Here is a 15,628-nt window from a genome sequence, read left to right as displayed (position 1 = left end):
AGTCAATAGCAAATACTTAAACTAATAACAAAACATACTTACAGTCGCTGATTCAGAAGCGCCAGATTGTCATAGCAAAGTCGGAATTGACCCTTTTTTTTTTTAGAAATAGCCTTTGTGCACAGCCAGCTTTGTACTCTTCTAGGTTCAAAAAACTGTCGTCCATAAAATGCGTTGTACAAATTCGAACATCTGGGTTGTGCTGTTCTGTTGTAAATAAATCTTAACCAAGGATTCCTAATTGCATCTACTACCAGAAGGCCAAATAAAGTGCTTTTGCTTTCGCACTGAAACACACACCGTCTCCCTGACATGGCTGCTTCAACACGACTGCTGTTCCTGAAACCACGCCTTCTTTCTTTGTGTACACATTTGGGCGTCATTATGCTAATATTTCCACATAGTGACGTAGACATGTGGGGACGTGTCAGAACGAGCTGTTTTAGGCGTGGCTGACTCTTAACTTTTATAAAGAATATCTCTTTGGATTTGAGACTTTAGTCTTTGCAACTTTACAGATCTTCTTTATGCACCAAGAGCTTGTAACACTCCAAAGAGAAAGGAAAACTTGAAATCGCATCATATGACCCCTTTAAAACGTAATTTATTTCTGTGTAGTTTCAGTAGCCATTACTCCAGTCTATAGTGTCACATGATCATAACCATAATACATTTTTGAATAAAAAAACCTTATTGAATAGAATGTTCAAAAGAGCAGCATTCATTTTAATGAAAAAATTTCATAATATTAATAAATGTCTTTACAGTCGCTTTCAATCAATTTAATGCATCTCTGCTGGATAAAAGCAATAATTTTTTTTTTTAAAGAAAGTATTAATCTCAAACTTTTAAACAGTGTACCAACCTTAAAAGTATTACTTTTACATAATCTAGTTCAGTGGTGTACGTTCCATCCTGTCCATCTTCTGCAGTCAGTGTGCGCTGGAGCCTCACCCATAGATTAGCCTTTTAATAGAAACCTAATAGTCTACTTTTAGCTTTTCACAAGCTATATGTGTGGACAGACTGTCTGCACTCAGCTGCAGAAGGAAGAGGAAAATCAATGGCTTGCTGTTTCCAAATCTTTTTCACAGATTTTATTTTTCCAGAGGCCATGCTTTGCTCTGCCACTCCCAGTATAAAAGCTCCCACTGTGATTATGTGTGCCCTTTGTTGCTTTGCAGGCCCAGCTCCGAGCGTTCATTCCAGAAATGCTGAAGTATTCCACAGGCCGTGGGAAGCCTGGCTGGGGGAAAGAGAGCTGCAAGCCCATCTGGTGGCCGGAGGACATTCCCTGGGCCAACGTACGCAGTGATGTCCGAACAGAGGAGCAGAAACAGAGGGTAGTGTTAAGTTCTCACATACGGCCATAAAAATAATAACTCTATATTCTTTAGAGTTTTGTCCATATTCCTGATATGTGTTTGGTTACAATTTTAAAATGCTTAATTTTTAATTTCATTTATCTGCAGCCAAGGTGTTATGTTTACTGAAAGAAGAAAAATGCAATAGAAATTTGGGTTCAAATATTCTGATTTTATTTTATATGCACCAATTTAACAGTACACAGTAATTAGCAATAATTGTCCACATATTTTGACAAACATTTTATTGTATGAAAAATGCCACGAGTAATGACGCAAACAAATCATTGAATCAGCCACACCGTAATTGTCAGCTTTCCACAAAATTATATCTGAATTGAAACAAATGAGCTAAAGCTTGCATCATCTTGACTTGTCGAGGGCTGATTTCCGTTGGAAACAGGTGTCATGGACGCAAGCCCTGAGGACTATTGTTAAAAACTGTTATAAGCAGCATGGGAGAGAGGACCTGCTCTATGCCTTTGAGGACCAGATCACCACACAACAAGTTGCCACAACAACCACTCACAGCATTGCGCACCTGGTGCCGTCACAGACCGTAGTGCAGACGATCAGTAATCCTGATGGAACCGTCTCGCTCATACAGGTGAGCTCAGGTCCCAGCTGTGGGAACAACTGCACGGTTGTTTTTCACTACGATATAAATTAGCTTCACTGGAAGACTTCATTTAGATCAGGGGTAGACCGAAATATAAAAACTATATATCTAATAAGTAATATTAAAGACAACATGACTATATACACTTACTATTTACTTTAATACATGTAACTTGTTTTTTATTTTCAAAAATTGAGTTTTACAATGTTATTAAAAAAAAAATCTGTTCAAACTAATTTTGTTCTTCTGAACGAACACTCCAATACATCAAACAATCCTGAATTTTTTGGCATGGTTTCCACAAAAGTATTAAGCTGCACAACTGTTTAATATTAATAATAATAATCAAATGTTTTTGAGCCCCAAATCAGCATATTACAGTAATTTCTGAAGCATCATGTGACACTGGAGACTGGAGTAATGGCTGCTGAAAATTCAACTTTGCCATCACAGAAATTACATTTTAAAATAGATTAATGTTGAAAAGTTGTAATATATTGTAATAAAATAATTGTAAAGCTATTTGACTATTACTGTTTTTACTGTATTTGAGCTTTACAAACAATCTTGGGAGCATAAGAGACTACTTTCAGAAACATTAAAAAGTCTTACCAACCCCAAACCTGAAATGTTCAATTTTGTTAAGCTTCTAATATATATATATATATATATATATATATATATATATATATATATATATATATATATAAAAAATTTAATAGATATTAAATTAGAAAAAAAATGTCAAATCACTAGTGGTCACATGACAGTATTTAAATAGTATTTCAAACAGCATTCTAACATCCAATTTGTTAACTAATCCACAGGTTGGCACCGGAGCCACGGTAGCAACACTGGCAGATGCGTCAGAATTGCCAGGCACGGTGACGGTGGCCCAGGTGAATTACTCCACAGTGACAGATGGAGAGGTAATGTCAACACGCACTCTTTTTTGTTATCTGAATATTCCATGAGTTTGCATCTCGTGCATGTTCTTTCCTGTCCTTACACACATGCGGTGCATTTAGGTCATATCTCTCCCTTCACTCCTATTATTTTCTTTCGGTCTCTAAGGTGGAACAGAATTGGGCCACACTACAGGGAGGCGAGATGACCATCCAGACCACGCAACCGTCGGAGGCCACGCAGGCTGTGGCCTCCTTAGCCGAAGCTGCGGTTGCTGCCTCGCAAGAGATGCAGCAGGGGGCAACTGTTACCATGGCACTCAACAGGTACTCATGGGAAGTAGCGGTGAAGTCGGGGTCAGAGAAAGAGAGAAAGGAAATACTGAACCACCACAGCAGCATCTAGGTGCAGGTTTATGTCCCCAGGGTCTTGTTACCTGAGCCTGTTCTCCTGTTTATCACAAGCAAGGTATAAGCAGCAACAGCCCAGAAATACAGCACAGCAGGAACAATTGGTTGATACTCCATTCCCACAACAATTAGGCTGAGGAGGCATTGTTTTCTGCTCAGCAGCCTTCATTAAAGCATTAAATCCACCGTCAGTCTGCTGAGCATAGTCAGGACATCTATAAACAGAAAAAAAAAAAAAAAATTTTTTTAAAAAGTGTTCTTTTCCTCTACTGAAGCCCCATAGCACCGTAAATAGCCTTATTTTTATCATTATCTCAAATAGACAGTCTTTAAACTCGATTTAGTATGGAAGCGCATTTACACCACGCAAAAGAAAATCATGCTTTGTTCAATTAAAATTATGAAGTATGACAAATTTCACAAAAGTCATAAGATGCGTAATGAGATTTTAAAAATCATGAGATAAGACAAAATTATGAGAAGTCAAAATAATGATTAACGTCATGCTGATTGAAGTCAAAATTATTAAAACTTAGATGTTTCGTCTGACTTTTTTCAATTTTGACTTGGTGTTTCGATTTTGACTTCACATAATTTCGACTTAGTCAATTTAGATTTTTCTATGCTGTCGTAATTATGAGCTTATCAATTTAAGCTTTTCGTGACAGCTTTGTCATTATTGACTTGTTTAAAATTTAGATTTTACCTCAACATTTCAACTTCTCATCTCATAATTACAACTCAGAATGTTGAAATAATGACAAACGTTTCAATTTGAGCTTTTCATGTCAATTTTGATTTAGTCATAATTATGACTTAGTATATCAATTTCAACTTTATATCTCAATGACAAAATAGAAAGTCAATTATGACTTTGATATACTATCAAATTTCCTTTATCATAATTTAGAATTTTTCTCTTAATTATAATTTAGAAAGTCTAAATTATGGCACGACTTTGTCATAATTATGATTTACCAAAGCATAAATTTTTTCTTAAGTGACAGAAATGGGTTACGTATTTTGGACATCTATCATGAGAGCCAGTTGAACTTGTATGGGAGAGTGGTTATAATATTTTCTGGTGCCTTTGAGTGACTTCCTGCACTAGGGGGCAGTACACACCAATCCACATCAACGCACTTCAAATCCTGGTTAAATCCTGTATAAAGCATTGCATGTTTATGAAAGCGGGGTTATTGGGAGATTATTTCCTTATTTTGTGTTTGTGTGTGTGTTGCAGTGAAGCAGCAGCTCACGCAGTGGCGACATTAGCAGAAGCGACTCTTCAGGGCGGAGGACAGATCGTGTTAGCAGGAGAAACGGCGGCTGCAGTAGGAGCTTTAACTGGCGTTTCGGATGGCAGTGGTACGATCCTCTCTATATCACAAGCAACCACATTTACACTCTTTACCTTCCTGACACACTTACTGGATGAAAGTTTAGGGTGGGCAAACATATGAAGAAACGTCCCTTTCATCATCACTCGTCTAGGTATGTGAGGGCACGTATGTGTCTCCTGTAAGGTGTGTCAGAGCGTGAGGAAGTCCGTGGAGGTCTACTGTAATCCCCAGGGTGTTTGTGGAACAGATGGCACATGTGTGACCTGTGTCACAGACTCCAGCCTCTACACTTCTCGCTAATCCTCGCTTTGCCTCAACCACTAAGCACTCTGCATATGCGCGGCAGCCTCCAGTGCTAATGCTTACACATGCATTAGAAGCCATGTTACAGTGCTAATGTGTACTGGAGGCATTCATTACGGCATAGTGAAGTAGCACGTTTCCTTTTTTAGCTATGATATACTAGAAGTTAGATTGAAAGAAGCTAGAATATCATCAAAAATGTATGCATTTTTGTCTTCTTACTATAACATCCTTCCAGTCACAGTAAATTTCCCTTTGTAGGCCATTTTACTTCCATAATGTGACATTTCTGATGTCAGTGGAAATGGAAAATTATTGCAAGTTATTTGATTTTCACTTTTGTCTTTTGATGTTATGGCTAATAATCAATAAATGGCCAATATCAAAAATCTAAACACTTGACTATAAGGTTCCATTTGATAATGTCAGTTAACACATTTCTTTAACATCAACTAACTGAAAAATAGTTCTGTGTTAATGTTAATTTCAGCGTTTACTTATACATTATTTTAAAAACTGTCTGTTAGTATTATTTGATAGACCTGAGCTAACATGAAGTTTTATTTTAAACTAATTCACCAAGATGCTTTAACAAATGTATTGCTCATGTTAGTTAATGCATTAACTAACATTAACTGATGGGACCTTATAGTAAAATATTACACAAAATTCTATAGTAATTAATAAATGTAATAAAAATAACACCTATAGATTCAAATTAAACTATTTACTGACAACAATCGATATGGTGCATCCTTAATTTATTTATAATTCATTCATTAACAGTAAGACCAGGAACATGCATTTGTTAAATTAAAATTGACACTAAAACTCTTAAGTATGACATGAGATCAAATTACAAGGTACCAAGTCATAGAGTTTTTAAAAAAGTCATGAGATAAAAATGAGTCAAAATAATTTACATTGACATTAAAAGTCATAAGTATTAATTTAGTAGAAATTATCAGGTAATAAGTCATGATAAGAGAAAGTCAAAATTATTAGATAAAATCAATTATAAAAATTTGATGTAAATTTAGATAATTACTTTTTATCATTATTGTGATTGTCGATTTAGACTTTGCATCATATTTATGACAATCAATAATGACAACTGACTTGGTGCATCCTTAATGAACATGCATTAACAAAGTAAATGGGGTTGATTTGATTTAATGTTGATTTTAATGGGTAAAATGGTTCTCCAAAGTTGGCCTAATAATGCCTGGCCATTTCCCAGTGACCTATCTTACCTAGTGTCCTGACTTACCCCATTGCCCCCAGTGACCAAAGAGAAGCCCCTCTTCCTCCCCCTCCTAACCCCCCAGGAACCCTCTTAAAGGGCTTTGATCCTCTCCATTATCAGTGCATAGTCTAATCACAGAGCCAGCTGTCAGCACTGGGAAGCCCAGTGTATAAAACACACACACGCTTGCATGACATTAAGAGAATAGACTGGAACAAGGGGTGTATTTAAACATAAAAGCTGATTAGCAGGCATTAAAACTACATTTAAAGACATGGGTGTCAGGCCTTTCCCCATTCTTGGTATAAATATTTGACCATGGTTGTGATTTTCTTTGCTTTTAATATATTTGATCACTCAAAATGTACAAGTTTAGGTTTATTAGGAATTGTACAATGAAATATGATTTAGCTAACATATTGAACTATACGTTTTTGGTCCCACTGCTTAGGAGGATTGTAGACTCACCATCTCTTAACTGACCTTCTGTTGATTTCTGTTGACCCCTTATCATCTTTTTATTTTTTTGTGAATGAAAGAAGTTACATGATAAAAGGATGTCACTTTATATAACACTGACCTTCCCTAGAAAGGTTGCTTGTGTTCAGAGAATGCTAGTACGTCCCGTTTCCCACAAACATAACAGAGCATGTTGACTGCTCATCTGAACCAGCAGTGAGTCCCAGAGAGCCATCTCTGCCCAAAATGAGGCCCTTACCTTTAAACTACGCAATTAAACCTAATACACGCTGCAGCATTGGGAGGCTTGGGAGAGAGCGTAGTCAACAACAGACACTTGACGGACAGCCAGCGTTTATTGAGCTTATTCAATCAGTGAAATGGCAGTGCGGGTGCAGCTTTGAAGTGGCTGGTCCGAGGTAATCGTGACTGATTTACGTTTCCTGCTCCAGTGCCCCTCTTTCGCTTCGTAAGCCTCGTAGAAACCCCTCGGTGTCAGTGTGATTGAGGGTTTGTAAGCATTTCACTCAAAAAAAATAAATAAATAAATTTAAAAAAAAAAGCTTCCAAACTCCCCGTCAATTATTGAGACATGGTGTGATTACGAGAAATCAGAGCATTTGGACTGAGCCACTCATATGCCATGTAGAGAAAATTATTTTCTGATGTTCTTTAAGGGGTGAATCTTACAAGGAAATTAAGAGTTTTTATTCCAAAATCTATCTATCTATATATCTATCTATCTATCTATATATATATAGAGAGAGAGAGAGAGAGATTTTTTCAGTCCAAGGATCACCATTTAAAATAAATTAATATATATATATATATATATATAAATAATTTTTTTTTTAATGTTAAATCATATTTATTATTTTGTATTGTAATATGTATTATGTTTTATTAGTTCTAATTATGACATTGATTAGGAAACTTAATTGTCATTGTTTTTAGAATTATTATAAGAACTTTACTATTTAAATGTATATAATTAATATTTATTTATTTGAATTTACAGTAATTCAAATTAGGTGGGTTACTTAATTGTCATGTCAAAATTGTCCTTAATTCTAATTTTATTACCTTTTTTGTGCGCGTTTTGTGATGAGTATTTCTTGACCGGTTTTGTGAGAATTACTCTTGAGGTCATGAAAGGATTCTGGGGCAATAAGACAAAATACTCAACCTTTTTTCATGCTTTAAGATGAATTTAACGTCAAAACTGATCTGCTTTTGTGTTAAGCTGAGAATATAAGCAACAAATAGCTTGGGGAGATTGTGTTGGAGATAAAGTAACTCACAGGCTAAGTGGCGAGTTTGATTGAAATATGAGCCATTCCTTGACACTGGGATGGGGTTGTGCATCGTGAGACTATTTTAGGCACACTTATACCCGAGTAAACACGTAATGCACAAATCCAGTGGATGGGACAACTGGTCGCAGTTAGTTCTGACCTTCCGCTTTGCCCATATGAGTTTGCAGCCCGGACAGATTGGCCACCCTCTCGCCCACCCCATGTGACTGCAGCAGTAATCCAGGCTGCTACGCTCACAGCTAGGCATGGAAAGAGAGGTAGATTGGAGATAGAGAGAGGGGTTTACCTTGAGTCAGAGAGGGAGAGAAAGAAAGGGAAGCTGGGAGCGGCTACCTCAATTACTCCATTATTCCGCATTGCAGTGCGATGCAGTAGCCCTGCCCTCTGTCCGCTTTTTAGGGCCGGCCCTGTCCACGTAGCACGCAAACTCTTAACAAGGCCGCTCGATTGCACACACACTCCGCAGCCTCATCCGACCGCACTTCAAAAGACCCTTCCTTCCAGCTGTCTCAAATATCAACTGCGAACATCCCAAACCACAAGGCCACCACCTACACTGATGACATCACAGTTCTGCTAAGCATCTTCAGCGAAATCTCTGAATAATAGTTTGTACCATCAGAAATTGTCTTGAATAAATGTAACGGGTCTGTTTCTCGTTCCAGGTCTCGTCCAGATTCCAGTCAGCATGTATCAGACTGTCGTCACCAGTTTGGCCCAGGGAAATCGACCCGTTCAGGTGGCCATGGCTCCCATAACCACGCGCATCGACAACACCGTAACGCTTGACGGGCAGGCGGTGGAAGTGGTGACCCTAGAACAGTGACATACTCTACCCCTGCAGGTGTGTGGGACAGGACATTCGGCGCCTATGTGAAGTAGCTGCTGGAATATAATGTAAAAATCATATTTGAACCTGTTCACATGTCTGCAGGGGGTTGGAAAGTTTAGTTTTTTTCCTGTCGTTTTTTTTTTGTTCTTTTACATTGTACACAGGTCTCTTTTTTCCCTAGTAAATTTGTACACTTTTTTTTTTGTTGTTGTTGTTTGATAAATATATTGCAGAGGATACTTTGGAATTACAGGCTAATTGATTCTCTAGTCTACAATTACAACAAAAGAAAAGTCAACCACATTTTCAACCTTCAAAAACTTGCATAATTTGTTAATTTCTTCCCATACAAGGTTTGTGTTGGTCACTCTTGGTATTTCCTCAGTTTTTATCTAGGTTTGTGTGTGTGTGTGTATATATATATATATATACACACACATACAGTGTGAAGCATCTTGTGCCATATTGGAGTCATTTCATTAATATATTATATGTAAAGTGCATTACGATTTTAGTGTTAGATCCCATTGACTACTGAGATGACATGTTTTTAGTTTTTTTTTGTCAGTTTGTATAATGTAGAATTCTTCGTATGCATTTCACATTAACTCCCAATGTAAAACATTGTATGAACTTGAATGATTATGTGGTATATTGAATGAGACCATTTCCTGTCGGTACAGAATTGTTCTGAAATTTGAGCACTGTCGCTCAGTGCTATCTATAGACATTCACTATATTGTACTATTAATCAATAACTATAAATATTGACGACTTACCAATGACGAGGCTGAAGATGTAGCACTCTATCGTTCAACTTTTATACTTCAGAACATGAACAGAACTTTACATACTTGTGAGATATTAGCATTTTGGAAGCTGATTCTGCTATGAAACTGCTGGGGGAAATGTTTAATTTATTTATTTTTCTAAAATGTTTTTGTTTAGATGTGCACTCATATCTTTAGAACAACACAAAATCACACATTGAAAGACTAAGGTATGATAGAGGATGTATTCTGATGTAATTGCATATATTGCAAAGTGAAATAAGCATAATTTCATCTCTTTATCTCAAGCTCTTCTTGTATTGTTTCTATAATGCAAATATGGATGTTTTGTTACGGTTTAGCACCTCTTCCACCCGTAACCCATCAAGTTTTCTGCTCCTGGTAGGATTGAATTTTTATACGACTGAAACCTCATAAAACAAGATCCTTTATATGTACATTTTTGTAAAATATAAGGTTTGTTGAAACCGAACTCTTCCGTGTTGCCCCGGTGAAAGAATGGTGACATTGGCAGAGTTCATCTTTCCCTTTTTATCCAGTCTTGGAAATAAAATGGCCACTATTCAGAATTGTGTCTTGTTTTAGTGAAGATAAATAATCCCATTAAAAAAAAAAACTCCACGACCTTTTTACCAAAAAAAAAAAAACATGGTGACATCCGTACCCCACCACAAGCTTGTTGTGATGGATGGGGCACCTGTTGCATCATAAGCCCTGATCCCTCCCTCCTGGCTAAAACCTGGATTTAAGGCCTGTGTCCTTCTGCCGAGGGAGGAGGAGGGAAACACACTAATCCATCAGGCACCGCACACATCCCAGCATCCCACTCCACTTCCAGATGATCAACGCAGAGCAGCACGATCGGAGAGAGCTATAAAGCGTGACTGTCTAATCCCAGTCTGACCACATCCGTTCTGAACGGAGCAAAACGAGAGGGAGACGTTAAGGGAAGTGTGTAGGGAGAGTGAGGACCTGTGTTTGTGGTTTCCGGGTGATGGTGGCAGCTGGCAGGAGCTGCTCAGTGCACGCGTGCGTCAATTTTGAGCTGCAGATTAAGGAACTCTTATTAGCACGCTTTCTGTGAATCGCGCCGTGTTCACAGAGCAGTGTTCAGCTCTAATACATAACCACAATTCTATCTTAACATCAGCGTTACGTACCTGATTTAAGTGTGATGTCAAAAGGAAGATTGTTGACAAGTGTAGTTCATTCATTAGAAGCACATTTGTGCATACCAGATACTTACGCAACCTAAACACAAGGGGTGTTTTTTTCTAATGTAATATTTTTTGTATGCATTTACAATAAGGTTAAATTCATTCAGTTTTACACGCTACAACATATTCATTTAGGTTATTTTATAAAGATAGTTTAATGAAAACAAATGAAGTTCAGAAGACATTAAATAATGTACATTTGTGCAACTTGAGTGTTAAAATGCATTAGTAAAAAGTAGAAATTGATATTAACCTAGACCTATAAATAAATAAATATAAATACAATTTTTAAAATGCTGTATTGTTCTTTGTTTGTACAAAGCAAATGCAATAACTACTGTAAACTGAAATTTATTGTAAAGTGTTACCAATTTTTTGTATTAATTATATTTTCACTCGTGTTATGTTAATTAGTTGAATTGGGGGGGGGAAACAATACATTTCACAATTTCTTATTTTATATGTCCCGACTTTGCCGTAATATCGGCATGCACATTTCCAATGTGCACTGTAAAAAGTTATTCTTCAAAGTTTACTGTACTTTTACAAGAAAACACCATTTAATTTTTCCAACTTCGAAATTTCATGTTTAAGTCAGTGTGTTACTTGGCTTTTCATTGTAATTGTGAAATTTACTAGCGATTTATTTGCAACTTCGGAGTGAAAACTCTTTTACACCAATTTTTTATTTTGTGTGTAATCTCAAGACTTCTGCACCTCATATAATCACTAGTTACTAGAATATACAGGGTGATAGGATTAGAACTCGGAAAAGTGTCATAATTGCTCATGCTAACCTTTATTTAGAAAATTTGTGATCCAGTCAACACCCTTGTATACACACTTCAGTTAGCCAATGATTAATGTATATGTAAGGTTAAGAAGGGGGTTTTGTCTCTTTTTTAACATTTATTCTGAGAGTATAGGTTCGCATCACTTGTTCCCCATAGATAAACAGACAGAGGAAAACTGGAAATTACAAGAGCTTTGCTAACACAAACAGGCCTAAAGTTACAGTAACACTCTCTCAGAGCTGTAAATGTATAGGAATCCACATTAGTTTGATCTTTTTATGAGGGTTGCCATTAGCTCAGACAAATGCTAAATGGCCGTCTGGTGTTATTGTGTCATCAGGGGAATATGGGGCAGAGGTATTGATTGTGTTAAGGAGAGGATATGGCTCTGACGGGGCTGACAGCTCCAGTCTCTGCGGGGGGCTTGTTCCTCCAGCCTGGAGCTGCACAAACTCTGGGGCAGAGCTTTAATCTCTACTAATCGTATCTTAATACACACTACATCCCTCTGGCCATCTCTCTTGCGCACACACAGACACACACACACACACACGCACGCATGCTAGCATTAGCTCTGAACTAATGGATTATCCCCTCTCAAAAACCTAACCTACCTGTCTGTCTATTTGATATATTCATAAAATATTCATATTGTTATTCAGAACATTGTGCAGAAATCCATCTATATTAATTCAGAATATTCAAAAATCTGATTCAGATTGTTACTCTGAATATTATTCAGAATCTGTCCATCCATCTATTAACGGTATCATTTAATATTATTGATAGAATATTAGTAAGTAATAGTATCTATTTCTAAAACCGCATGCATATATACACACACACACACACACACACACACACATTTTACACTTTAAATAAATCTTTCCTCGAAACAAAACACTGAATAAAAATGCACAGATGCTTCCTGAGGTAGGTGATGTATTATTCCCACCACCACCACCATCATCATCATCATCATCATCATCATCGTCACTTTCTTACATCAAGTTCTCACCATCACACGCACCTCGGCACCAGACAGTGCGTAAGAGAGATGGACCCTAATCTCATTCCACTAATGCTCGCTTTACATTAGAGTACAGACCGAGCTCTGTCTCAGCCATGCTCTTTCTTTCTCTCCTAACCAGGGATTATTCACTGAATGAGAGAGGAGAGGTCGGTACAGAGGAGGGGGCCTGAAACATGCCATGTAACCCGACCCGAGTGGCCCATCTGGAGAAGGCCCACATGGACAGAGATTTCCCACAAAGCAAATACTGCAGCCAAAGTTTCGGCAGGAGTCTGACACAATGTTCCTTTCTTCTCTAGCATAAGCATATTTCTGACACAGGCAGGTAAACAGGTGAACAGCACTAGCAGAGTGAAGATACTGAAAAAAAAAAAACTGCATTTATTGGGATGTTGCAATGCATTTGGAAGGGTACTCAAAAGTGAGGGCTGCAACCACTATAGTGGGTCAAATGGGTTCATCAGTGACCAGTATTGAATATCTGGCTATATCATTTCCTAAACAATGCATGAACATAAATTGTCTAACAAATTCTCCATATTTGTCCTAAAGTGAATGTTCAAATTCAGTACCTCCTCAACAGAACCGTTCACCATCAACCAGAGACCCGAAGAGAGTGACTGACACTAGAAATAACGTTACACTTCAATGTTGGCTAATGTTTTCATGTTGTCATTCATTCATTCTGTATGAATAGATTTATGCAAAAGGAGATAAAGAGGACTTAATCCAGCAATCCTCTCCTCACCTACATTAGCAGCCCCTGACCCAGATACAGGGCCGGCCTCTCCATTTACCAAGCGACAAAACACAAGCTGTTTCACACAAATGCCAAACCACTGAGTTCTCAGAGCGGTGTTTCATACGATGATTTTATTTATTTTGAGTATGAGCATGTTAGTTTCAGGAGACTTTGATTAGCAACTTATAATACACAATTCAATGTTCCATTATGGCAAACACAGCCCAAAAAAAAAAAAAAAAAAAAAAAAAAAAAACCAGTATAAACAAACACTAAAAAATTAAAAAAGGCAGCTAATGTTTTCATGTTGTCATTCATTCATTCTGTATGAATAGATTTATGCAAAAGGAGATAAAGAGGACTTAATCCAGCAATCCTCTCCTCACCTACATTAGCAGCCCCTGACCCAGATACAGGGCCGGCCTCTCCATTTACCAAGCGACAAAACACAAGCTGTTTCACACAAATGCCAAACCACTGAGTTCTCAGAGCGGTGTTTCATACGATGATTTTATTTATTTTGAGTATGAGCATGTTAGTTTCAGGAGACTTTGATTAGCAACTTATAATACACAATTCAATGTTCCATTATGGCAAACACAGCCCAAAAAAAAAAAAAAAAAAAAAAGAAATAAGCCAGTCTGATCCAACACTATGAGATTTACAATGGCACTAGAATGAAAACCAAACATGGCGGTCTAGTATCAGTGAACAGCTTGGATCAATGACCGAAGCATCAGGAGCTTTGAGACTGTGGTGTGCAGTGGGGGAATATTTGAATTTCACCCCAACCCGCACTACTCGCAGTCACTCACTCGAGGGGCGGAGCTTGTGACATCATTGAAACGCAGTTTTAAACCTGTGCTCTCAATTCTTCGGAGATTGATATCCATGCTTCACAGTGGAGATGTTCTCAGGTAGTAGTTGGCAAATCTAGAACCACCGGATCTGACTACCTCACCAGTGTGAGTTCTACCATTGCCAAATACCGTCTGAGAACCTTCCTTGAACTTGTCCTTGAACTCCGTAGAGAGCAGAGAAAAAGGGCTGTTCTTTGCCACAACAGACATGCAGTAACACCATTGCACTTTTATTTCATACTAAAGTTACTCTGAATGAAAGATAAGAGATGAACAATTAATGAAGGTCATAATTGGGCCTAATATACTCGTTCCGAAAGAGAATTTTCATAGCAGTGCAATAGAAGAACCATTCTGAGTTTCCCAAAGAACCTTTCTGTGAACAGTTCTTAAAAGAACAATTTTTTCTTAGTGTGAAGAATATTTTATTAATCTGAAGAACCTTTTCCCACTTTAAAGAACCTTTTGTGCAATAGAAAGCTTCCCTGAATGTTAAAGATTTTTCATAGAACCATCAATGCCAATAAAAACCTTTATTTTATTTTTTTTAAGAGTGTAGGCATGAAATAACCCCTAAAAAGTAAAAAAATAAAACAAATCAAACTCAACAGCACAACTTTTTAATCAGCAGCTATAGCATTGCACAAAACACAACAAACTGTTTGTGAAAAATGTTGCATTGATCGATGAAGATGTAGTTGCTTCCAAGAGGAGATGAATCTCTGAACGTCATCCAGTAATGGAAGTTCATGGCGTCTGATGCAGACAAACTGTTTTAGTGTCATAATGCATCTGTGCAAATCATCTCTCTGCAAAAACCACCGCGACTACTTCTTCTGGGGTTCAGCTGCAGTGATCAAAAGGAAAAGGTCTTCACGAAGATACAAGATTATTGAATTTTCAGCTTTCCGCAGCAAAGGTTGCTTCTTATGTTACACTGGGCAGAAGGACCGAAAATAGAACATGACTGTCTAAGAGAGGATCAATCGGGCCAACGTCCTGCTGTCTGTCCTTTGTGATCACGTGATTTTTTTTAGCAGCTTTTCTGTCTTGTCCCATATTGGCACTACACATAATTGCTCAATTTATATATAAAAAAGCAAAAATGTGCTAGTGCCAAAACAGGCAAAGAAGAGGGACAAGAGAGCATCAGGTTCAGCCAAGAGTTTCGAATCCGTACCCACTTACACCAGAGAAGCAAACCGAACATCACGTGGTTCTTTCTCTGCTCTGTTTATGGCCCTTTGGTAATTCACTGATAGTGTGCTTTCACAGTGAATTCTACCAGTGCCATACACAGAACAGGAGTCTGTCAGCTTCACCCCTTTAAGACAACCTGCGGCCTCCAGCAACACCAGTGATAGAACGACAGAGCAGTGGGGAGGGGGGTGCA

General features: G+C 37.7%; 1 protein-coding gene across 1 annotated transcript in view; it reads left to right on the top strand.

The window, feature by feature from the left end:
• The window catches only part of LOC107584621 (nuclear respiratory factor 1-like), a 16,705-nt gene extending 7,745 nt beyond the window's left edge, over window positions 1–8,960 (top strand). The window contains exons 6-11 of the mRNA XM_016271367.1: window positions 1,185–1,343; window positions 1,768–1,971; window positions 2,811–2,912; window positions 3,058–3,215; window positions 4,543–4,667; window positions 8,632–8,960. Of these exons, the coding sequence (XP_016126853.1) occupies window positions 1,185–1,343; window positions 1,768–1,971; window positions 2,811–2,912; window positions 3,058–3,215; window positions 4,543–4,667; window positions 8,632–8,792 (909 nt within the window). The 3' untranslated portion in view covers window positions 8,793–8,960. The remainder of the gene's footprint in view (window positions 1–1,184; window positions 1,344–1,767; window positions 1,972–2,810; window positions 2,913–3,057; window positions 3,216–4,542; window positions 4,668–8,631) is intronic.
• Window positions 8,961–15,628: the final 6,668 nt, after the last annotated feature.

This window comes from Sinocyclocheilus grahami, unplaced genomic scaffold, assembly GCF_001515645.1.
Source record: "Sinocyclocheilus grahami isolate Dianchi unplaced genomic scaffold, SAMN03320097.WGS_v1.1 scaffold1.1, whole genome shotgun sequence".
NCBI classification, from domain to species: Eukaryota; Metazoa; Chordata; class Actinopteri; order Cypriniformes; family Cyprinidae; genus Sinocyclocheilus; species Sinocyclocheilus grahami.
Note: the sequence above shows the minus strand (reverse complement) of the source record. Positions and strands in the feature narration are given on the sequence as shown.